General features: G+C 42.0%; 2 protein-coding genes across 2 annotated transcripts in view; one reads left to right on the top strand and one right to left on the bottom strand.

Annotated features, from left to right (window-relative positions):
* EIF5B (eukaryotic translation initiation factor 5B) overlaps positions 1-4,163 on the bottom strand; it is a 66,382-nt gene extending 62,219 nt beyond the window's left edge. Inside the window, exon 1 of the mRNA XM_075563234.1 lies at positions 3,956-4,163. Within this exon, the coding sequence (XP_075419349.1) occupies positions 3,956-3,990 (35 nt within the window). The 5' untranslated portion in view covers positions 3,991-4,163. The remainder of the gene's footprint in view (positions 1-3,955) is intronic.
* A 1,942-nt stretch (positions 4,164-6,105) lies between these two features.
* Positions 6,106-20,053, top strand: TXNDC9 (thioredoxin domain containing 9). Its single transcript, XM_075563223.1, has 5 exons — positions 6,106-6,259; positions 8,857-9,072; positions 12,500-12,618; positions 16,392-16,646; positions 19,338-20,053. The coding sequence occupies exons 2-5, from the start codon at positions 8,884-8,886 to the stop codon at positions 19,453-19,455; spliced, it is 681 nt and encodes a 226-aa protein (XP_075419338.1). The 5' UTR covers positions 6,106-6,259; positions 8,857-8,883; the 3' UTR covers positions 19,456-20,053.
* The last annotated feature ends 5,100 nt before the right edge of the window (positions 20,054-25,153 follow it).

The raw sequence follows: 25,153 nt of genomic DNA, 5'->3' as shown, positions 1-25,153 counted from the left end.
AAATGTGTGCGCATATATGCCTTCGTATTTCCTCTAAAGAATGGACTTTTATAATTCTGGCCTGAACAAATCAGTTGTAAAAACTAAACAAGCAACAAATGTACAAATGTGCTTGACACAATGGATGGATGGATGGATTGTGATAAGAGTTGTACGAGCCCCCAATAAAGTGATTTTAAAAAGAAAAAAAAACTAAACTAAAAGCTTATATGTGTATATATACATATGGAACGGCCACCCAAGGCCCAACTGCTCTCTATTCGCCTGGTGCAACAGTCAAGACTAGGAGGATATGGGATGAGTGAATAATTGCCTCCATGACAAGAGGTTCCTGGGCCACGAGATCATTAGAGTAGCATGGTCCCCAACTACTATTACTGCACACTTTGATCAAAGATTCCATAGAAGAGTTCTAATCAAAAGGAAGAAAATAAGAATAAAATCTCAAATGGTCACAGACTATACTTTCTGGAACTACGGAGGTTAGATGAAACTATTGCCTTGAGATCAAATTTAAATCTTAAGCCAAAAATTTATCTTCTTAAAATCAAACAGGTTTAACCTAGTTTAAAAAAAACCAAATACTGGATTGTGTCAGATATGTCAATAAAACTGTTATATAAATAAATAAGATGAAATAAAGGCCTGTCTTGAGCATTCTGCTCTTCTATGATCTATGAGCTTGGATGGCACTGGGCTAACCACAAAGCCAGCAGAGTTCAAAACCACCTGAAGCTTTCTACTTCCATAGAGTTAGTCTTGGAAACCCACAAAGGCAGTTCTACTCTGTTGCATAGTGTCACCATGAGTCAAAATGGATTGCATGAAAGTGAGGCTTTTCGGTTTTGTTTTTTTAAGAGCTACATGCGGTCATACTGCCAAAAGCAACACAAAAGATTATATAACAACCTACGGAACAGTGAATTTATGTTGATCAGACAAGAACAAAATGCAATAATGTCTCTAAATTGTATGTGCAGAAACTATAGAAATGGTGTGTGTTCTGTGTATAAGGATCCCTATTGGCACAGTAGTTAAAGAGCTTGGTAACTAATCAACTGAAACATTATTGGTTAGAACCTATTTACTAGCTTCTCTGAGGGTGAAATATGTGGCAGTCAGCTTCCATAAAGATCCACAGCCTTAGAGGCCCTATGGGGCAGTTCTGCTTGGTCTTAAAACTCTGCTTGGTCTATGACTCATCAGCAATGGAGTTTGGTCTGAGTTTGCTGTGTGTATTTTCAACAAAAAATCAGGGTAATATGAATACTGGTGATACTTAAGAAATTGTTAATACTCAGAACTATAATGTTGTGTTTTATGCCACTTTTCCGTGGATGTTTTTTAAAAGAAATATTTAACTTTCAGAGATATACCTAAAAGATTTACAGAAGAAAGAATTCTGAGATATGCTTTCATCAGAGTTCAGCAGATGGTTGAAACAAAATGGGTCATGTGTTAACAATGGTTAAAACTCATAAGTTGAAAATGATGAGAGCAACATATATACAAATGTGCTTGTGTGTCAATGGATGTATGTATGGATTGTGGTAAGAGCTTATGAGCCCCCAATAAATGATTTTAAAAACTGGTAATAAGTACATAAAGCTTTACAATAGTCATCTATTATTTGTCTAAGTAAGAAATTTCTCTAAGTGATGGCGGATGGACCTATGCACCAAGAAATTCTGTCAAGAAGCAACAAAGCCCACATAGAAGAAGCACGCCAACCTGTGTGGTCACAAGGTGTCCACGGGATCAGGTATCAAGCAACAAAAAAATCATATCATTGTGAATGAGGGGGAGTGCAAACTGGGGACCCAAAGCCCATCTATGGGCAACTGAACATCCCCTTACAGAAGGGTCACAGGGAGAAGAGCCAGTCAGGGTTCAGAGTAGCAACAATGAAACATACAACTTTCCTTTAGTTCTTAAATGCTTCCTCTCCCCCACTATCATGACCCCAACTCTACCTTACAAATCCGGCTAGACCAGAGGATGTACACTGGTACAGATAGGGACTGGAAACACAGGACAGATGAGCCCTTCAGGACCAGTGGTGAGAATGGCGATACTAGGAGGGTGGAGGAAAGGTAGGGTAGAAAAGGGGGAACTGATTACAATGATCTACATATAACCTCCTCTCTGGGGGATGGACAACAGAAAAGTGGGTGAAGGGAGACGTTGGACAGTGTAAGATTTGACAAAATAATAATTTGTAAATTATCAAGGGTTCATAAAGGAGAGGGGAGTGATGAGAAAATGAGGCGCTGATACCAAGGGCTCAAATAGAAAGCAAATGTTTGGGGAATGACGAAGGCAACAAATGTACAAATGTGCTCGACACAATGGATGGATGGATGGAAATGTGCATGACACAATGGATGGATGTATGGATTGTGATAAGCGTTTTATGAGCCACCAATAAAATTAAAAAATAAATTCTTGTCAAAATTACACAAAGTTGTGTTCCATTAACTCAGTAACATACCCACTTTTTCCTTATTTATCAGACTTGATTAACAGTAATTCCGGTCTCCAAACCAATCACTGTATTTTTCACAAATAACAAGCACGAGTATATATGGAATTTAGCAAGTCAAAATCGTAAATAGAAACATTATATGCATACAAATATAGTTAACGTCTTCCCACAGACCTATCTATATCTGAAATACTCATTTTGGCACCTTTAATTCCATTCAGTTAGATAAATACAGGTGAGGAAACAATCTGATTCCAGTGAATAATTAAGTCATTTATTTTAAAGGGCCCTGGTGGCCCAGGGAGTAAAAATCTGGAGTTGGAACCCCTAGGCTGCTCAGCTAGAGAAAGATGTGGCAGCCTGCTCCTGTGAAAACTGATTTAAAGCCTCAGAAACCCTATAAGGTGGTGCCACTCTGTCCTATAAGGTGGCTATGAGTTGGGATTCCCTGTGGCAGTGGATTTGCTTTGGAATCTTTTCTTAAATTCAGTGCCAAATACACATTTTGTTAGGATGATGTTTTATTTATTCAAAATCTTGTTTTCTATCTAGTAGTAAAATTTGGTGGGAATTCTGTACAATAGGGCAAAATACCAGATGTTCACTCTCAAGGAAGAAAGCTCTTTCGAAGGAAAAGGATAAAGGCACGACATGGAATACAACAGAGGAATGCGTGTCTCTTGCCTCTTCACACCCTTCTCAACTAACTACATGCTCCCCTCTACCTTAGCCCACACCAAGCCTGGTAGGTGATTACAAAGAGCGATGCTGGTTGGTTGGCTTCAGCTCCGCCTCCTTTCTTAGGGAGGTGCGAAAGAGCAAAGAAATGACCGAAAGACAGGCCGGAAGAAGGAAAGAAAAGCATGGAGTCTGGACAATCAGCCCTGAAATAACTGAGAGTTGTAGCCAAATTTGACAAAGTTAGGGAGAGGAGAAACTGTAAACACCTCGGTAACTTCCACCAGCCCAAGCGGCTCAGTGCGGAGAAACCGGGCGCACCTCCTCAGATTCGGATTTCTGCTCTCGCCAAGTATGCACAGGTACAAAGCTCGTCCGACCCGCGACGTGGAGAAAATTAACCCTGATTCGCCAACAGCTGTAACCCGTAGAAACAACGCCCACCCCCGCGGACAGGCTGCCCAGGCCCTCCCCGCCGCCCAAGGGCCCCCAAACGACTGATACGCTCCTCAGGTCGGGCGGCGCCCGCTGGGAACCCCTGAGGAAAACCGAGAGAAGGGCTGCGGTGAAACTGAGCCTCGACGCGGAGGACCCGCCCGCCTGCCCGCCCGCCGAGGCCCTCAGCGCTGTCCGGCTTTGGGGTCGCGGCCCAACATGGCCCACTCTGGAGCCAGGCCCCGCGCCCCGCGCAGCTCGTCTCCAGACCCGCCCCGGTCCACTCGCGCCCGCCGGGACCCGCGCGCCACACGCCGCCGCAGCGACCACTGCCGTGCGGACGCAGCCGCTAACTACCTGTCTTCGCTCTTGTTTTTCTGTTTCTTCCCCATCGCGTGTCAGCGGTACTCGTGGCCCCAGCTTCTTTACCCAATCTGTCACGGACCCTCTGTCCCCCGGTCGACTTTGGTTCCCGCTGGGCTTCGTCCTCGCTGCGCTGCCTCCTCTCGCACCCGGCTCTCCACAGACCCGCGCACTGGGACAGGGCACATATGGTGTGAGTTCTCAGTGCGCAAGCGCATAGCCCCGCCGCCTCGGCGTGGGGACGCAGGGCGCGGCTCATCGAGAGCTGCGCTTTGGGTAGAGCGTCTCCTCTAGACCCGCTGGCCAGGCGGGAGCTCGCGCGCCCCCTGCCCGCAGCGTAGTCCGCGCTCCTATCCCCTCGCCACCGCTGGGTTCTAGAATCAAGAAGTGGACAATTGTCTGTCCCCACGTCAGCCCTTTTTCTACTAGGGAACACAAACTTGAGAGATTGCAATTGGATCACAAGAAGGCATTTGCTTCCACCTTTAACCTCTTTATCTTTGTATTTTTAGTGGCACAAAATTCAGTAAAGAACCATATGAACTAATGAGTGTTCCCAAAGGAGATAAATCTAGGACAAACTTGGGAGTATTTCAATAACATACAGCGGTTCTCATTCTGTGGGTCGCGAACCCTTGGGGATTGTCGAACGACCTTTTCTCAGGAGTCGCCCGTTTCATAACAGCAAAAGTACACTGATGAAGTAGCAACAAAAATAATTTTATGGTGTGGGGGGGGGTGTCACCACAACATGAGGAACTGTATGAAAGGATCTCGGCATTAGGAAGGTTGAGAACTGTAAGTACACTCACTAAAGAAAACATTTAACAAGAAATAACGACTCCACGTTATTCCGACTCCGATATATTTCCGAGTAAAAAGGGTCCTTCCTACAGGGCTTCCAAAGTTACAAGGTCAGCAAGTTCGAAATCGCCAAGCGCTCAGAGGAAGAAAAATGAAGCTTTCTATTCCAGCGTAGCTAGTCTCAGAAACCCAGAGGGGCGGTTCTTTGTCCTTTAGTGTCGTTATAAAGTCGCTATGCTTCATAATCAACTCAAAGGCAGTGAATTTGAGTGACTGACCTCGCAAAGCTGATTATTAGATTAGAATTGTCCTCCCAGGTGTCTCAAAGTGGGATCGAACAACCAATCTTTCTGTTAGAGAACAGCTTAACTGTTTGCACCACTCGGGGATTCCCATAACACGAACATGTCCATCAATTTCTCCAAAATCCGTTTAAATCTTTACATTTAAACTAAGAGTAAGCATCCAAAATTTTGTGTATAAATGAAGTCACCTGGGAACCAACTGGGCTAATGAAAATGTTCTATTCCCACCCCTATAGTTTCACTGGTATATAATTCACATCATACAATTCAATGGTTCATTCACATCAAGAACTGTTGTACAATCATCGCCACAATCAACTTTAGAATATTATCTTCATTCTTGTACTCATTGTTATTAACTCCCATTTCCCCGCAACACCATAGCCCCCCTTTCCAGCCCACCATACCCCCAAGGAAACATTAATCCAGTTACCGTCTCTATAAATTTACCCATCCTGGATTTCATATACATAAAACCATTTTTTTAAAAACTAACAACAAAGTAAAATAAAGAAAAACATCAATTGAAAAGCAGAAAACATTTTAAAACCAGCACAAATTTAAACGGATCATAATGGAGATCAAATGATAGGGAGTTAAATTTTAACCTAATGGCACCTGCAACAATCCACTTTCCAATACATTCGGCTTGATAGCAATGCTATTCACACCCTGGTCCATGGGAAAATTGTTCTCTCTTAATCTACAGGGTGAGCTGTATTACAGCTTTTACCTAGGTAAAAATTATCGTGCTGTATATTTACATCTCTTTTTAATGTTCAATACGCAGAAGATTAAGTGTCGCTTCTGGGGAAGATCGCTGCTATCTCATTTCTGAAGAACCATCATTACTGAGGGACGACACACGCAATACTAAAAAAAAAACCTACAACTTCCAGCGTACTTCGCTTCCGCTTTTAATCAGGCCACTCCAGGGAACCGGAAGCGAAGGCGAAGAAACCCGGGGTTCGCGGGGTGGGAGGTAGGCCCAGGCGCAGGCGCAGGCGCAGGCGCAGTCGTCCGGCCCGCCGCCTCCGCGGTTCTCTCGGGTGGTATCGCGTGAGGACCTGAGCCAATGAGGAGGCAGGAGCGACGGCTGGGCGTCAGCCTCCCGCGGCTCCTAAGCGTTCCGGGCCGCCTTTCCTGAATCGACTGCTTCCTTACCTCTCTAATTTCGCCGCGAGCACAGGTGAGACAAAGCGTGGTGTGGGAAAACGGGCCCCTCCTGCCCTTGCTGATGGGCCTGCCGCCGCCCCACACCCTGCTGGGGCGGGGGAGGGGCGCGTCCCGGATGCAGGTGTCTGGGCAGCGGCGGAGGCTGCTGCGCGTGCGCCCCTGGGGCGTTGAAGTCTGGGCCCCCGGACCTCTGCCCTCTACTCCTGCACTCCTGCGGGCTTCGGGAGAAGTGACCCTGCTGGAAGGAAGGTCTCCGAGGTGCAGTTCACTGAGAGGCCCATTGATAGGTCTGGCAGGGGCCCTAGGGAAATCAAGGAAAATGGCAGGTAATTTAAGGACACATTGTGCCCCTTCTCACCCTTCTAGTTGAATTGGAAAAAAAGGGATGGAAGTGTAGGATTTGAAGAATTAAAAGTTATTATATTAGGACCGCCAATCATCTCTCTGACCTTTTTGCCCGTTCCAAATGCTGTAAACACCGCCACCTGACCCCAGAAAAGCTTATTACTTGCGTCTGTTACCATTTATTCTTAAGATTAAAAACCTGGGCTCATACTATAAAACACCTATGGTCAGTACCACTACGCCCCAGCAGGAATACGTTCTGATGACATGCAGGTTTCTGCCTCATATGACCCCCTCCCCAAGCCAAACACCCAAACTCACTGCGGAGGCGATGCTGGCTCATAGCAACCCTGTTAGTGTAGAACTGTCCCTGTGAGAATCCGAGACCGTAACTCATGACCGGAGTAGAAAGCCTTGTCTTTCTCGGCTGCGGGTTTCAAATTGCTGCCTTTGGCGTTAGCAGCCCAATTAACGGACTTTTTCTTGGGAGGTGGGGGAGGAGAGAAAGTGAGAAATTCTTTATTTGAAATACTTCTTTTCAACTCTTGCACCATTGCGAAGGTTATAAGCTCAGAAATAATGATCTTTTGAAAGCTAAAGTAATTTGAGCAGAAGCACAGAACTTACTCATTCAGCACTAAGTAAATATTGAACACATGCTGTGTTCCAGGCACTGCACGCTCAAATACAAAGATGAAGCAGGTATTTTCATCCGCTTTTCCGGTAAAGGAAAAGAAATTACAAGCAAATTTGTGAATTATAAGCAAATTTTCTCTTCCATGCATCAAACATTTAAGAGGAAGTCCTTGTGGGCACTCTTAGAAGCTGGGTGAACAATTCAGATTTTTTAAGGTATTTCAGTGCTATATGCAAATACAATTTATCAAGGGGCACAGATTTTAGCTTGAAAGGTAAATGGTAAATCTTACTGGTATTTAACCTGTAGATTCAGCTAGACAACACAGAAAATTAGTTATTGCTAGTAGAAAATATTTCCCTTAAAATGACTATTAAGATACATCAACTATTTCTAATCTGAATTAATCCTATATTAAATACATAGTTTGACAAGTCACATTTTAAAGTAGTACTTATACCATGAGATGTTGAGATGATATATATTATATAAATATTTATTGGTCCTACATCCAAGTTAGGACCACTGATTGACATTGATATCAGTATGGAACCTTGTGGCCTTGTCTGTGAGTAACACAAACAGTTAAGCATTTGATTATTGGACAGAAGGTTGGTGGTTCAAACCCACCCAGGGCTGCATTAGAAGACAGATTTGGCAGTCAGCTTCTGAAAGGTGGTTTCAGGTGGTAGCAAATTGGTTCCAACTCTTAGTGACCCTGCTCACTACAGAATGAAACTTTAGCCAGCCCTGCATCGTTCTGAAGGTAACAGCCTGGAAAATCCTTTGGAGCAGTTTTACTCGGCACACGTGGGGTTGTCGTGAGTCAGAACCAATGTGACAGCAGCTGATAACAGATATTTTATTAGGGAAAGCAGGAGTGCAAACTACCACTTTTGGAACACCAGACACTGTTTATCTACACTGTTAGAGATCTCTCAGGACCTAAAGATACTATTCTTATTTAAGCAATTACCATGAAAAACCTGCCTTCTGTTGAACCTGGCTCAATGGAGAAGCAAAGCTCCGTGTATATTTTTTGTGTGTGTGTAAAACCTCAGTATAGCTATGCCTTACTGTTTGCTTTCACAGCTGTTTCTGCTTTACCACCTTTTTAGTAAAGAACACTTTTTTGTCAGTACTAAGTATAATTTTCAACAGTTAATTTCTCGCTGGTCTGGTGATGGGCTTGAACACTGCTTTAGTGTAGTCAAACAGATTGAAGCAGAAGAATCCCAACTTTGCTCTGTTTAGCTTTTGAGTGGGGTTATTTTCAATAACCTATTGAAAATTAAGTTTTGAAACTTGAGTACTGACAATACCATCTCGCATTTCACCTCACCTCACCTCCACTGAGTCGCTCCAGCTAAAAGCAACCCTACAGGGCAGAGTAGAACTGCCCTGTGGGTTTCAGAGACTGTTACTAGAGCAGAGAGCTTCATCTTTCTGCAGAGCAGAGCAGTTGATAATTTCAGACTGCTGATCTTGCAGGTAGCACCCCAACACGTAACCCACTACACCCCCAGGGTCCCCCTATCTGGCTTAAAAAGTATATGAGAATGGGACAGCAGGTTGGGTTTTTTGTTTATTATAAGTTTGGGCCTGACTGTAAGTTTGCTCCCCAACAGCCAGGCTGAATCATACCCTTTAGAAGAATGGAAGCTAATGCATCCGCCGACATGTTTTCGAAAGTCCTGGAGAATCAGCTGCTTCAGACTACCAAATTAGTGGAAGAACGTCTCGACTCTGAAATTCAGAAATTGGATCAGATGGACGAGGATGAATTGGAACGCCTCAAGGAAAAGAGACTTGAAGCCCTAAGGAAAGCTCAACAGCAGAAACAAGTAACCTCCCTGCCCTGCTTTCTGAAATTGCTATAACAGTATGCACCTAACAACTTATATATACGTGTGCTGTAATAGTTCCGTTTTCAGTCCCCAATTTTTAGTGTATTTTGAACTGAAAGTACCAGTTATTGTAAAAAATTTGTTCAGGTTTAAAGGGGGCAGGGGTGACATTCATAACTTAATTAACCCAAAACCAAACCTATTAACTAATGACATCCCTAATGACTCATTGATACCCTATAGGGTGGAATAGAGCCTGCCCCGTAGGGTCCCAAGGCCTTTATAGAAGCAAGCTGCCACATCTTTCTCCCTTAGAGAGGTGGGTGGGTTCAAACTACCAACCTTGCAATCAGCAGTTACACACTTAACCACTAAATTAACATAAGGAGCACCACCAGGCCTTAGATTAATCCAACCCAGATCCTTTCCAGAGCTCAGAATTTTTTTTAATTAAGGAGAGAATGGGACTAGGAAGAGTAGTGAGTATACTAGGAGTCAGTATTCCCCATTCATGTGGTATTAACCAGAGCTCCAAGTGCACTGCCATCTAGTTCATGCTGACTCGTAGAAACACTATAGTACAGGGTAGAACTGCCCCGTGAGTTTCCGAGACTAATTCTTTACAGGAGTAGAAACCTTCATCTTTCTTCTGCAGGTAGTATTAAAGTTATCAATTTCGTAATCCTTGAAGCTTTTCTCCAGTAAGAGAATGTAGGATCATTTGTGCTACAGAAATTATTCTGAGTACTTTCAATGTAGCATTAAATTGTATGGCTTCTTTATCCAAAAAATTGAATGCTGGTCACAAAAAGGCTTCAGCACTCTCTTTGCTGGTCTTTTAGAGTGTGTGAAATAAACTTATAGTTTGGGGTGTGATCTCAACCAAACTCGCTGTTGTGGAGTCAATTCCAGAAACTTGGGTCAGTTTCGGTAAATTTGATTTTTATGAACAGTTGTTTCCATTAATTTCATTGAAATCCCTTATCACCATCTTCAGTTGGCTGGAACTGAAACATAAACTATAGCTTTTCTGAAGAAACATCAGCAAGGGGTTTTGTTTGTGCTCCTATAGCATCTTTGAATATGTCTATTCTCAGTATTAAGAATCATTACAAAAATGAAATAATCTTTTCATGACTGAGTTCAAGTTTTTATATTTTGAGTTTCCTAAACGAGGATGCAGTATGTGGTTTTGAAACCTACTCCATTCTCTTCCTATAAAATTAATAATTAGCAGGCAGAGGACCAAAAATTTTAAAAAGTTCACTGCCATTGAGTTGAAACTGACTCATAGCAACCAGGATAGAACTGCCCCTGTGAGTGTCTGAGACTGTAACTCTACGAGAGTAGAAAGCCTCATCTTTCTCCCCCAGAGCCATTTGTGGTTTTGAACTGCTGGCTTTGTGGCTAACAGACCAATATGTAACCACTACACTACGGGGTTCCTCTAAGCAGAGGACAGATTATTGGAATTTAAGGTAATATATGGTTAGACTAGTCCTACTTAGGTTTGTGGAAATACTGAATCTGATGTGCAGTGAGGAACATACATTAATTAAATCATGTCTCAATGAAGTCAGTAATTAAAAGTAATAATCATTACATTTATCATTGAAAACCAACGGAGAGAATACCGTAGACCTTTTTAAGTAGTAATATGTAGTATGTAAATTGATTTAAGATGAATTTGTCATGGCGTATACCCAAGGGTCTTATTTTAGAACTCTTTTTGCATTTTGCATTTGTTTTCTGAAGAAGTGGGCAAGAAACTTTATTAGTTTGTAAAGATCCTCTTTGTTTTTTCACAGTGTCCCATAGTTTTGTCCCCTAGTGTGGATCCTAACTCCTGGTGCCCCTGGTATTACAGAGTAAAACTCCATCAGCTACTCTGAGCTGGAGTCTGGATGGGTTTGGACTGTCAACCTTTTGGTTAGCAGCTGAGTGAAAACCAACATAAACTCAGACTCGCTGTCAAGGAGGCCATTCCTACTCTGCACTACAGGATGGAGTAGAACTGCCCCTGTGGGTTTCCTAGACTGTAATCTGTAATTCACAGAGTAGAAAGCCCCCTCTCCTGCAGAGCAGCAAACAATTGGCCTTGTGGGTAGCAGCCACCCACCAGATGTTGAAAACCAATACACTCGATGCTTAATAGGCCTTCACTGATTTGTGTTCCTTTGGCATCTGAACACCCGCCAATTGTGACAGCAGCGGGAGATGTAGCACTTCCATAGGAGCAGCCAGGATGAGGTGAGAAATAGAGAGCTCAGCAGAGGCTTGGGTAAGAGCCTCTGAAGTAAGAGCAGCGTGCTACCCAGCCCAGCAGTCACTCCCTCAGGTAGGAATGGGCTGAGCTGATCTACATCTATCCTGGCATTAAGTCCATTTAGCAGACACCTTTGGAGCACATACTCCATGCACAGAGCTGGGTGCAGAGCACAGAGGAGTCTTCAGAGAGGCCAAGCTTTGGTGGACCATCAGAGTGGGCTTGCCCCTGGGAAACTTGGACAAGTTCAGATAGATTCAGCCTGCCAAGTAAACACATGAGAATAAGAAACTGAAAAAGAAATATTAGCTTTTTAAGAAGACAAGAACCTGGTTTTGAAAGAGAACATGTCTGTAGAGAATCGAAAAGAGTCTGAAATGTTATTTAAGGGTTAAATAACTGATATATGTAAGGAGAAGATACCAGGACCTCTTCGGAGTATCAGTTCAATGTAAGCCAATGTGAAGTGGCTCACAGGTCAGCTGTTTACACAGCCCAGGTCCTGACAGCTGAAATCCAGACATTGGGGGGAGATAACTGTGCTGCAGGGTTTCCAGAGCTGTAAATCATGTTAGTAGAAAGCTGCTTCCTCCTGCTGAGCAGCTTGAGGTTTTGAACATTTAACCTTTTGGCTAGCAGCCCAAAGTATAACCACTATGCCACCAGAGTTCTTTCCAGCCTCCCTAGCTCAGTAAGTTCTGGATACCATGAAAATTGTAAAGTCTGTTCTGTGCTTCTCCTTTTTTAACGAGGTTTGTTCGATAGTCTTATCAGAAGGATGAGTAGTGATAGCTAGGCGCCATCCAGTTCTTCTGGTCTCGTGACAAAGATAGGTATTATTTTTAAGTCATCATAACTTAGATCCAGTACTTCTGGTTTGAGTGTTTATTTTAAGAGTGCAAAGAAGTTACGTGGTTACTTATTAAGTCCAGGCCATGGTGTGGAACCAGTCACTAGCTATATCTGTGGTTTTGTGCCATCGTTAAAAACAAGACAATAGCCAAGTAGAATTATACCTCTTAAGAGTACATCAACTTCCTGGTAAAATAGATGTTAATTTGGTCACCTAAGATGTCACTTAAATGGTGCTGACTTATTTCAAATGTGTAATAAGTGAAATAAGACTTTTTTCAAACGTGTCTCTTATCTCCAAATTAGGAATGGATTTCTAAAGGACATGGGGAATACAGAGAAATCCCTAGTGAGAGAGATTTTTTTCAAGAAGTCAAAGAGAGTAAAAAAGTGGTTTGTCATTTCTACAGAGACACAACGTTCAGGTAATTTCATTCTCATTAGAATTTATTTTAATTTTGTGTTTTTTAATGTGATGAAATGTTTCGCTAAAGCTATACTGACTTATTACAAAATTAAGAAAATAAGTGGTAAGCTTCATTGCTAGAAATCAGCACGTTAAAAGTTAAGCAATTAATTTTTAAATATTAATGTATGCTAATGATATACAAGGAGCCCTGGTGGCACAGTGGGTTATGTATTGGGCTGCTGACCACAAGGCCAACAGTTCAAACCCCACAGTCACTGCACAGGAAAGCGATGGGGTTTTCTACTCCATCGAGTGTTGGACTCTTAGAAGCCCGTATAGGGCAGTTCTACTCTGTCCTGTAGCATCCCTGTGAGTTGGAATCGACTCAAAGCAGTAAGTTTGGTATTTAATTTGGAGAGAGACTTAAAGGAACAAGCCAATATTCACATATAGATGGCTTTTAATATTTTCTGAATTATATTTTACCTGTTGAAATTGTTAGTTGCCACGGAATCACTTCTGACTCCTGGCGACCCTACGTGTGCCGGGGAGAACCGCTCCACGGGACTTGTAAGACTGCGTGCCCTGTCAGAAGCAGGTCTTCAGCCCTGTCCTCCAAGATAGCCAGCTCTGGCTCAGTTGCAGACCCCAACCTTTGACTGGTAGTCAGGCACATAACCATTTATTTGCACTACTAATACACTCTGATTTCACTAGCTAACTGGAACGCTTTCCAAATGTGTGCTTAGATTTTAGCAGTACAAAGCTAGCCCTTCCTGTTTTGTTTTTGTTAACTAGTGTGATCTAGCCAAGGTGTTGAGGCCAACAACCTTTCACAGTGGTGTCAGTCAGTCCTCCCTCATCCAGCAGTTCTGATGGGGAGGCAGTGATGAAGCCTTTTACCCAGAGCATTGGGAATGTCAGGCATAAGAGGAAAACATGGTTTCTCTTCGACCAACCCAAGGAGACAGATCCCTTGTAAAATGAAATCATCCCCTTGGAAGACTCAAGCCTTTCCTCTTTTTGGTTTTTTTGGGGGTTTGGGGTTTTTTTTTTGCCCATGTATGTTACCAGTTGATTAGTTAGGAACATTTAAAACTGTGGAACTAGCTACATTTTTTAAAATCAAGATTGCTCGACAGAAAAAGAAAATTGTTAGTAGCAGACTTGGTGCTGACTAGCAGCTTTCGCTTACATAAACATATGCTCCAGTGCAGGGTCTGCCTTCGGCTCCCTATGCTCACACCCGCCCTCTTCTGTCATGTAGATAGCCTGCCTAGCCCTTGTCTAGCCTCACCACCCAACAACGTGGTTAGTAGTTACCACCCTTTAGAGAGTGATTGACTATGAGAATAGAAAAATAGGAAGATGGGGGGTGGAGGTGGGAAGGATTTGGGATATAAAAGGTTATCAAATTCTGCCCTTGGGGTGGATTAGATCATTTCAAATTAGCACAAATTCCTTAAGATGGCAGCCTCTGACATGTATGATATGTGATATATTAGATATGTATAGGTGTTGCTGTTTACTTATTTATCAGATGTCTTCCCCACTAGATGGTTAGTGTTTTGAAGGCAAAAAATTGTACCGATATTGTGGCCTACTATGCCCCTGGGTGTGTAGTCTAGAGCAATACCTGACACATTGTAGCCAGTCAATAAATATATTTGATGGCTAAGCTATTTCATATGAAGGAAAAATCATTTTAAATCATTTAAATGATTCAGTTACTTTGTGTATATGTTTGTGTATGTGCCGTAGTAAACAGAATGGCTTCATGTATACACTCTGGAACATTAATAAAAACCCACTGATTTGGGTGTTGTAATCCCCTACATTTTATGTGAGAACCTATGACTTAGGGATAAAGCACCTAAGCATTCTGTATCTATGAACTTTCAAAAAAAATAAATGGAATTTTAACTTCAATTTTAAGACTCATACTATTTCAAATTTATCATGACTGCTGCTTCTGGATTTCTAATGGATGAATTAACTGACAAATGGTATAAACATAGACATTTAACATTTAAAATAACTCCTTTACTCCAGATAGACTATGGAGTTGGATTTTGTTCAAATATTCAGGAGCATACTTCTTATAAAAATTAATCATTTTCATGAGCTTCATTCAAAAGCTTTAGTCTTCATCATTTTCACAAATGCCTAAATCGCATTACTGAACTACAAGGATAATATGGGAAAAATACATCCTAAGTTAGTTAATGAGACATCAAGGTTATACGAGACATCTCCCGCGGCCTAGTTTAGGAAAAACTACAAGTAATACCCACAAAAAGGGAGCATGTGTTTTCTCGGTCATTTTAAGCAGTTTTCAAACATTGGACATAAGATCAACTCCGTGTTTTCTGACTTCTATCCCAAATTATCCTGAAATTATATTAGAGTTGACCCTAATGCACAACTAGGGCTAAGAACCACTGGTGCCAAAGATTATTTCAACAGTGTTTCAAAAAAAAATCTAAAGGATGGAGCAGTCTGAGACAAATATATTTTCGTTAAGAAAAATGCCGCTTCAGTTTTTTTAATAGATGACGAGTTAATGAAAATTGCTATTGACATTTTTCATTTCTTTAGAATCTTAATGGCACATTTACTGAAAGATGGACAGTAGTCCTTAACCTTAATGCACTTTTGACTGGCAAGTGCACAATTAATGGTAAAAACAGTTTCTCCTGGGTAGCTGGCAGCATTCAGTCTTCCCAGTGGACCTTCAAATGCAGCATCTGGTATGCCTTTCTTATTAACATTGCCTTGCTTCTACCAAGTTCCGATTTATGGCACTTCAAGCTTCCATTGTAAGAGACCAAGAACCCCGCGCACAGAGATGTGACGGTCTCCTCTAAATTTGTGTTCTGATCCCCAAGATGAACCTCTATGACTAAGTTAGTATTTTCTTTATAAAACCATCAGCGCAGATACCGCATTCCAGACTGCTAGGAGTGCTGTTCTACCTCATAACTGAGCAGCTAGTCTCTGCGCAGAGTCTCCTATAAGCTGTGCCGTCTAGGAAAGCTTCTGGGGCGATGCCACTCTGTCCTGTAGGGTTGCTATGTGTTGGAATCAACAGCACACAACAGCTTGTGATGTGGAAATGAGGTTATCTGACACATGGCATAGGTCAGCTGTCTAATAGTAAGACTCAAACAGAAACTACAAAGTTAGAGTTTCCCTGAATAGAAACAGTTCAGTGGACTACTGGACCACATGAACATCAGTCTTCCCGACCCTGAGACCAGAAAAGCTAGATAGTACTTGGCTACCACAATCCACTCCTGAAAAATCAGAGTGGGAGAAAAATGTAGAACAAAGCTCAGAATCATATGAGACCAGGCTTATTGATTGGTTTCAGAGACTGGTAGAAGGCCCAAGACTGATTCTTCGTCCCCCCCTTGAGGCCTGGAACTGAATTCCTCAGGGCGCCTCAGTTGTCAGCCACGTAGTAGCTAGGTCTGTCTGGGGAACTAACCCTGGGAGGTCCGCATTCCTGAAAATGGTCAACCACTGGAGATCAAAAGGGCAGCATCTCCCCCCAGGGTGGTGTTGAGGAGGAATGGAACCCGAAACTCTGGGGGAAAGTGAGTCAAAGTGATGCTGCATCCAGGGAATTGCAGCGAATGAGATACGACTGGTCTGTTCCATAAGTCTGCATCCAATTCTCAGTAGAAAGCTTAAGAAGAAAAAAGATGAGCTGTCCCTTTAATTGGGCAGGGAGGAGAAGTGGATCTGTTGCTTGAGCTTTTTTAAATTTTTCCTTTGTACTTGCAGATGTAAAATTATAGACAGGCATTTGGCGATACTGTCCAAAAAACATCTGGAAACCAAGTTTTTGAAGCTGAATGTAGAAAAAGCCCCTTTCCTTTGTGAGAGATTACGTATCAAAGTCATTCCCACACTAGCACTGGTAAAAGATGGGAAAACACAAGATTATGTTGTTGGATTCACTGACCTCGGCAATACAGATGACTTCACCACAGAAACTTTAGAATGGAGGCTTGGCTGTTCCGATATTCTTAATTACAGGTAACTACTAGGAAAAAAAGTGATTCATTTTAAGTCATGATTTAAGATCTTTGTTGATGTTTTTAGAGAATATTTTGTGTCATTACTTTCTTAAATGAAATTAAGACCTTTGGGCTGGGCTGTGGAAGAAAGTTCGCAAAGGAAAAGCTTTCTAAAGCTTACGTTACTAGCAAGACTTAGTGGAAGAAAGCAAAATCTATTTTATAGATAAAACTGAAGTTGGAGTGACCTGCCTAAAAATGTTTGAGCCAACAGATGTTTTTGAAACTCATTCTCTGTTACTCTAGAAGTCCAAAGTGATGCTCCAGAATTAAATCTCCCCTGATGCCGGATTATGCAGAAGTTTCAATTTCTGTGATTTGCTTCGGTAGAATAGAACTTAAAAGCACACCACGACAGAGGTTGTGCTTTATAAAATAGTCTCTCTCTCTCTAATTTTAATCATTTTATTGGGGGCTCTTACAGCTCATATAATAATCCATACATCAGTTGTATCAATCACATTTGTGCATAAGTTGCCAAAACATTCTCTTTTTCAGTGCAGCTATTTCTTATCTAAATCATAGTCTGATGCAATGTTTGGAAAAGGGTTTCTGTGCTTAATTCCTTATTAAGGGGAACAGTTTCACTTTGAAAACCAATCTAAAATCCAAGTTCCCTTTATGTTCATCTCTGCCCACTCACTTCTCTAGACAATGATTTACCTTTGGTTTTACAGAACCGAGCATTTCATTTTCGTGCTTGTTTGGTGCCTGTTCTTGCCGTGGGAGGATAGCAGGTAAAACGGTGTAATCCTTCCTCCAAGGCAGTCCTCTTTCCCTGTCCTCTCTCTCTCCTCAGGCTCACCCCCTGCTCTCTGCATTCCTGTTAGACATACCAAAACCATTCCAAAGTTGTAGAAATTGGCTTTAAAAGTATTGAATTTTGTGTCTTAATATTCATATAAAATATTGATAGTTAACTAAATAAAAGTTTGAAGTTAATTTCAAAACTTGTAAACCCAGTTCAAGGAATTCCTCTTACAGCCATCAGCCATATTCCCCAGTTTAGGACTTTCTATAATTTTGTTTTGTTGTTCTTTCACACACCCACTTGAGAGGCAATTACATATGTGGTGTCCTTTTTTTCCTAAATGCTTCCAAGTACTTCTAATAACCAGAAGATTTTGTTACATAGCCACAGTACAGTTATTAATTACACAGGAAGTTACCATCAATCCTAATATTATATCTACAGACTTTGTTCAAAATGTGTCAATTGTACCAGTATTCTCCACACCAAAGAAATCTACATTTAATTACCTGTGTGTTGACTTGGAACAGTTCTCCACCCTTCCTTTGCTTTTTAAGACTCCCTCACATTTGAAACCGTGCACACTAGTTCAGATTTGACCCAAAAAACCAATCACCACCATCACCTCATTTTGTGGAATAGCTCCCAATATGGGTGTGCCTAATGTACCCTTAAGAGTACATCAGATGGTCAAGTTCAGTAAGGAGAATGTTTTGAAACTGATTGTAGTAACAGTTATACAATACTGCCTGGTGTGATTGAACTATGGAACAATATGATATCTGTATTAGCCCCCAATAAAATGTTTGTTTGTTTAAAAAAGATTGCATCAGATTATGTGGTTTTGGCAGGTGAATTTCAGAAGTGATGTAGCCTCACTGTCCCATTTCTGGTAGTAATGACTGCTCACTGGTTTAACTAACTATCCACCAGACCAAGTGATTTAATAGAGAGTTTTTCTATGTTCCACATATATATATATAAGATATATATATATGTGTGTGTGTGTGGAGTATGGATCATTTTATTCAGTGGGTTATAGTCTGTTATTGTGGTTACTCACTTACTCTGAGATCCAAATTGTTTCACACTTGACCAGTGAGCGCTCCCTTTAAGCTGGCCTCTGGGGTTTTGACATGTCCCCATGATTCTCTGAGCAATTCCTTTTTGGTGCATTCAAGTTGCTTTACAGGGTTTGTGCTAAACCCTCTCTGGAATCGACTGTTTCTCCAAAGAGACGTGATTCCTTTCCATGGTAAATGGTATTTGGAAATCAAAACCTGGGTCTGAGGAATAGATCAGTAGAAAGTAAATGATAATGAGTCTGCAGGTTTTCTTGATGCCTGTAGAGATTAAACGTGTAAGTGTTCAAATGAAAAAGTCAGTGTATCCAGACCAAATGAAATCAAAATGCTTTTTTCTCCTTCCTTCTGTGCTTTTCTTGATAAGAAATTTTGGGCCCATCGTATCCAATAGCTAGCTATCTTTAGGGGGTAAAAGCTGATTTAAAACTTTTAGTGTAAAACTTGATTTATGACTAGCTATTAGGCTTGGTGGTTTGGTGGCCGACACATCAAAAGGCCAGCAATCCAAAGCTACAGGTCACTCCAAGGGCAAAAGATGAGGCTGCTTGTTCCTGTCGAGATTTAAAGTGTCGGAAACCCAGAGAGAGACTTCTACTCTGTCCTGTTGGGTCCGTGTGAATCAGGAGAAACTCGGTGACCGTGAGTTCGGTTTTTCACCGTCAGTATGAATATTATAGCACGTCCCTAATGCCAATGCTTTAAAAGAAATTTAAGGTAAAATGAGGGAGAAAAGCGTAAGTTGTCGTGTTGTTTCATTTACCCAGCTGTACCAAATAATAAAGAATAAACCCTTTCAAATGTGCCTCATTTTTAGTGGGAACTTAATGGAGCCACCATTTCAGAGCCAAAAGAAAATTGGAACAAGCGTGACAAAGCTGGAAAAGAAAACTGTCCGAGGAACGAAATATGATTCAGACTCTGATGATGATTAGAACTTCATTGTAACTCTGTGTAAATCATCTTTTCGTTTCTGCCTACTTCAGATTTAGATGTGTTTTCTAAATTAGATTGGTTTCGATAGTGTTCACCTGATGCTCACACCCTGGAATTTTACACAGTTGCATCATATTGAAATACATCTTTGATATTTTCTGTGTGGAGACTATGTTTAAGGTGAGAAAAACTCATGCATTTTTACATGATGTGGGAAGGGTCTGGAGTCTATTTTTAAGATTGATTTTATCACAATGTGATTCTTAGTTTTTATATTGTTCACCTCTGTATTTTTAATCTACTAAACTAGAAATAGACAGCCAACAAGCTGTTCCAGGACTCACCCCTGAGCTGCATTATGTACTTTATACAACAGATCAGACGACATGTACTGCACTTGTAAATTCATTTGAAGCACTCTTCACTACTAGAATATTTTTAAATAACTGTTAGAGAACTGCATATTTATTAATTCTGTGTTGATGCCGAATCAGCTGATTGCAGCAGAGACCTATTTCAGGTTGTGAACATAATTGCCTTATATAAAGGGTCCTGAGTGTTTGTATTTTAAGACACACATTAAAAACCTAAATCAGGTTTCATTTTTGGAGTGGTAACATGAGGAAGTCTGCAGACTTTCCTCTGAAAAACAACTAAAATTTATAAACGTGGTTTTTAAGTGTTTCAAGTCATTAAATTCTTTGGAAATTGTCATGAGAGCATGCAGCAAACAGAAACACATTCAAGAGAATAAGATTAATCTTTTGAAGAACTTGCATTTGAACGATAATCCATGACCCCTGCCCTCCAGCTTATCAAAATGGATACTGCCAGACAGCCAATTACACAGGGTTTCTTGGCCCTCCATTCCCAGTCTAGGGCTACATTACCTTCTGGGAAGAGCAAACAGCTAATGCTCCTCATTCTCCTCCCAGCGCAGAAGCTGTATTACAAGCAAGAAAACTAGAAGTCTACAGTTCCCTTTCTCAGCCCAGTCCACACTTGTGAGACAGAAGCTCTCTCCCATGCATGGCAGACTGAAGCTACTGGATCCTTCCCTGCTTGCTCAGAATGGAGGGTCTGTAAAGAAAGGCAAACAGAAAACAGGCCACCACTCAGCACCCTACTTTTAGACCAGAGGTGTCTGGTTGTAGGGAAGCCGATTACTATTTTTACTGTAAACTGATGGAGTATCTCACAGGTTTTTCCCAGTGTGAGAAGCAAGTTCTGAAAGCACATCTCTGGAGTACTCCCTGAGGGAATTAACGCCTATGGAACAGTGGGCTGGGAGGGGTGGGGGTGATTCAAGTGTAAGGGTGCTCCTGAAAACAAAGGCAGGTGCTTCCATTATAGCAACAAGTGAAAGACCAGCAGCAAGTTTACAAATCACTGAATGGAACTAGAGAGCCCTCATGGGGCTGGAGCAAGTGTCAGATACAGATTAAAGTGTGGAGCAGTGTATGTCCCCGATCATATTGTCAAGAACAATAAAATGATCAGCTCATGACAAGATGTGCTCACAAAGGCTAACTAGTACTTTAACAAGTAGACGAGAGAGAAATGGCACCAGAAAGCCCCACTAGAGCCACTGACTGACAGGAGGGGAGGATTCAGGCTGGCTGCCCGCCCGTGCTGAATGGCTGCACCTGGGATGACCAACAGCGGGCTGCCCATTTCCAGGTAAATGGGCCCCAGTGAAACAGTCCAGCAGTCTTAAGAAACAAAAGCTCCAGGGGAGGAAGATTAATATCCCACGTTGCAATGCTATAATCAGAAATGTCTACTTTGTAATGATTTACGAGGCATACAAGGCAAGTGTGGCCCAGAGGGGAAAATGGCCAGGGGGCAACAGAAAGGCCCTCTGAGGGTTTAGATCACGTCAAACAGACTTGGTCTACCACTTGCTTTTCAGAAAAAAAGTTACTCTGCACCCCCTGCAATTAAAAACTTGTACTCTAGCTTGTAATCCAGGATAAAGGGTACTAACACTAAACCCCCTGCCATTGAGTCAATGCTGACTCTGTAACCGATCACTGCACCACACAAGGGCTCCCAGGGTATCTGCTTTTGCTGCTCCACCCTCCAGGGAGCAGGACTGTCCACTTTGGGAAGTACTGGTCAAGGTTGGGTTAAGGAGCCTTGGTGGCAGAATGATTAAATGCTGGGCGGCCAACCTAAAAGCAGTTTAAACCCATCAGCCAGAATCAACTCAGCACACAGTAACAAAGATGTTGAATTTAGCAAATGAAGACTTCAACCCCCAAACCCAATTCATTGCCATCAATTCCATTCTGGCACACAGAGTAGACCTGCCTCTCAGTATTTCCAGAATTCTATAGATTGCGTAAATCTATAGAAGCAGACTTCTAGAGCTTTCTCTCAGGTAACAGTTGATGGGTTCCAAGCAGCAACCTCTTGGTCCATCCCCAGGGCTCTTCGAGACTTCGAAGCAGCTATTCAGAAAGAAACAGAAACCAGACTTTAAGGCGCTGTTCACTGCATGATCTTAAACTTATCTGCTGCAGGGTCTCTATTTGCTTAATGTCCAAGGGCTACACTGGGCTCCCACCTGCCACAACTTGAATTCCCTGCCCCCTCAGCCACCCCTTTTCCTTCCCGCCCTCCATGCAGGCCTTCCACCCCAGTGGCTGTAAAATCTTCCTGCCCCTCTGCCTACATCACCTACCCCAGCAGTTTCCCCATGCCTCCCACCAGCACAACAGCCACCTTCACCGGAGGAGGCGAAGCCTGAGCCTGGCATCCTACACGGGACAACATTCTCGTAACTGCCCCTCTGTAATATCCCTGCAAATGGTGAAAGAGACCATTTGATGGCACTGAGACCCCTCCCCCTTCTGCCTCAAGCCCCAACAATGAACGTGTCAAGCAAAGTACCTCCACTACATCCCTTTCTCCAGTCGGGTTTCAGAACGCTATCACAATCTTAGGGAACCGTGCACAGATATGCAGTTAGGTGTTGCCCAAATGGACATTAAGGAATGCATACCTGTATTTCATCAACCAGAGAATGTTAGTAAAGAGGTGGAAATGATCTCTTTAAGGAACGCTGATGGAAATTTTTAGAATTGAAAAAAAAAAAAAACAGTGAATAACCAGAATTCAGGAGAGGAGCCCCACAGTAGATGAGAACTGGTGGTGGGAGAAAAATCAATGAACTTGGAGACTGGTCAATAAATATGCAATCTGAAGAACTAGAAATAGACTTTCAAAGAAGTGTGGGTATAATTATCTATCTGATGAGAATGCCAGATCCTGAGCAAAGAGAGTAGGGGGGCAGAAAAAACTAGACCTCAAAATTTGATTAAAAACAATCTAGACATCTAGGGAGATTAGAAAGTTTCAAGTATGATAAAAATCCATGTTAAACCATATCAATAAAAATGTTACAAGTTCTGATGGCAGCAATAGAAAAGCAACTACTCGTGTACAAGAAAATCTATTGGGCTGCTAAACCCAAGGTCATCAGTTCAAGCACACCAGCCACAGCAAGGAAGACAGAGGAGGTGTCTGCTCCCATAAAGATTTGTAGTCTTACTCCAGCTTAGGAAACAGGATGGTTCTTCATGTGGATGACTGTGCCAAAAGCATGGGGACAGAAGACAAATGATTGTAGATGTGTGAACTGGGTGGCCTTGGGTATGACAGCTGTTTTCTATAATTCAGCATAGTGGGAACATCACTTTCAATGAGATTGTCGGCACTGCCGGTGAGATGCAGCACCGATCTTTGGCCAGAGCACTGTGGAACTATTAAAGATGTCCTGGGGACGGCCCAGGCTGTGGGCGGCAATGTTGATGGGCGCCAGCCACCCTCATGATATCATAGATGACATCAACAGTGGTGCAGTGGAATGCCCAGCAAGTTAAGAACTACAAAAGAAAACAATGAAGATTCGTTTAATAACCAAAAAAGAAAAAGATTTGTAATCTTAGAAACCCAAAAGACCAGTTTTACTCTGACACAGAGGATTGCTATGGGTCAGAATTAACTTGATGGCAGTGGGTTTATCAGAAATTGAAGGTTCCCTTTTGGTGCTGCGGATTGGGCATTGGGCTGTGAACCACAAGGTCTGTTCAAACCCGCCAGCCACTCCCAAGAAAGATGAGGCTGTCTGTTCCTAGAAAGATTTATCGTCTCAGAAACACTATGTAGTATTGCTAGCAGTTAGGATTGACTTGATAGTAGTGGGCTCTTAGGGTTTGTCAGAAACTGGAGGTTTGTCAGAAGCTGGAGGCCTGATGGCAATAAAATGACCAAGTGCTAAAAGAAAAGACGTCTTATGTTTCGGAAATGAAAAGTGAGGCTCAGATTTTATTTTATTTTTTAAGCAGAGCAAAGATGTGATAAGCAAAGCACACTTCGGTCACAAAGCAGGTCACATCCTGATTTGAGGAAGCTGACCATGCTTAGGGGTATGACATTGAATTTTATAGGGATCGAGTGGCAGGACCCTATTGGCTCACCTTAATCCTTATCCTGCTTTTCCATTGGCCCTTATTACATCCTGATTGGTTCTTAATCCAGCATCCTGGTTGCTTTTGTAATCCTTGGCTTCTGTACCTTATGATCATGTGGGGTGATGTTAATGGATTATCTGGATATGACCTCACTAAGGGATCGTGTGAGTCAATTCAGGAAGGGTCGTTCAGATCTCATAAGTCATCCAGACCTCTAGCTGAATTCCCCCCTGAAAAGAACAGGCCTCTGAGTTAATTCAGAATATTGGACAATGGCCAATCTGGCTACTTACAGCTGAGACAGGATGCAGGATATATATATATATATTGTGTGTGTGTGTGTGTGTGTGTGTGTGTGTGTGTGTGTGTAAAATCTTCCCCAGAGTCTACTTACTCTTCAGACTCAGTTTTTTTTCTTCAATGTGTGTGTATGGGGCAGTTTTGCAGAGAGAAATTTTATTAAGAATCTGGGAAAGAGAAGCACCAGAGATCAATCCATTCATGCAGACTGGTGGCAGACTCAGGTTTTAAATTATTCTTAAGAAACCCATTATTGTAAGAATTACTAAAGGATGTTATTCTGGCTGAAAGCTAGTGTGACCAGTAATTCAGATCCTTACAAAATAAGCAGTACTTGTAAAAGTAATTAAAAGACATTACTTATTTTGTCTTAACTGACTTTGAAAGCTATTTTTGTCTGATTTACATAATGTTAATTTATTAAAAGATCATTTTATTGGTAGCTCTTATAACAATCCACCATCAGTTGTATCAAACATATTTGTACATATGTTTCCATCATTCTTTTCTAGACATTTACTTTCTATTGCATCTTTGTTATCAGCTCCTCTTTTGTCCCCACCCCCAACCCCCGTGACCCCTTGGTAAATTATTATCATATCTTACACTAACCGTTGTCTCCCTTCCCCCGTGGTTTCTTTTGTTCATCCCCCCTGGAGAGGAGTATGTGGTTATGTGTTGATCGTTGCAATCGGTTCTCCCTCTCCTCCTCTCCCCTCCCTTCCCCTCCCCTTTTGTTATCACTATTCCCATTTTTGTTCCTGGATTCTGTGTGTTGTGAGCTCTGATCTGTTTGTTTGGGTATTTTTTCTTTTTTCATTTTATCGGGGGCACTTACAGCTCTTATCATAATCAATACATACATCCATTGTATCAAGCACATTTGTACATTTGCTGCCATCATCATTCTCAAAACATT

The sequence above is a fragment of the Tenrec ecaudatus genome, chromosome 11, assembly GCF_050624435.1.
Source record: "Tenrec ecaudatus isolate mTenEca1 chromosome 11, mTenEca1.hap1, whole genome shotgun sequence".
Taxonomy (NCBI): Eukaryota; Metazoa; Chordata; class Mammalia; order Afrosoricida; family Tenrecidae; genus Tenrec; species Tenrec ecaudatus.
Note: the sequence above shows the minus strand (reverse complement) of the source record. Positions and strands in the feature narration are given on the sequence as shown.

What these genes read in the sequence shown, in the direction of transcription:
- TXNDC9 (XM_075563223.1), top strand. Translation starts at nt 8,884, where the DNA reads ATGGAAGCTAATGCATCCGCCGACATGTTTTCGAAAGTCCTGGAGAAT. An exon ending in TACAGAGACACAACGTTCAG is followed by an intron (nt 12,619 to 16,391) that starts GTAATTTCATTC and finishes TTGTACTTGCAG; the next exon opens with ATGTAAAATTATAGACAGGC. An exon ending in TCCGATATTCTTAATTACAG is followed by an intron (nt 16,647 to 19,337) that starts GTAACTACTAGG and finishes CCTCATTTTTAG; the next exon opens with TGGGAACTTAATGGAGCCAC.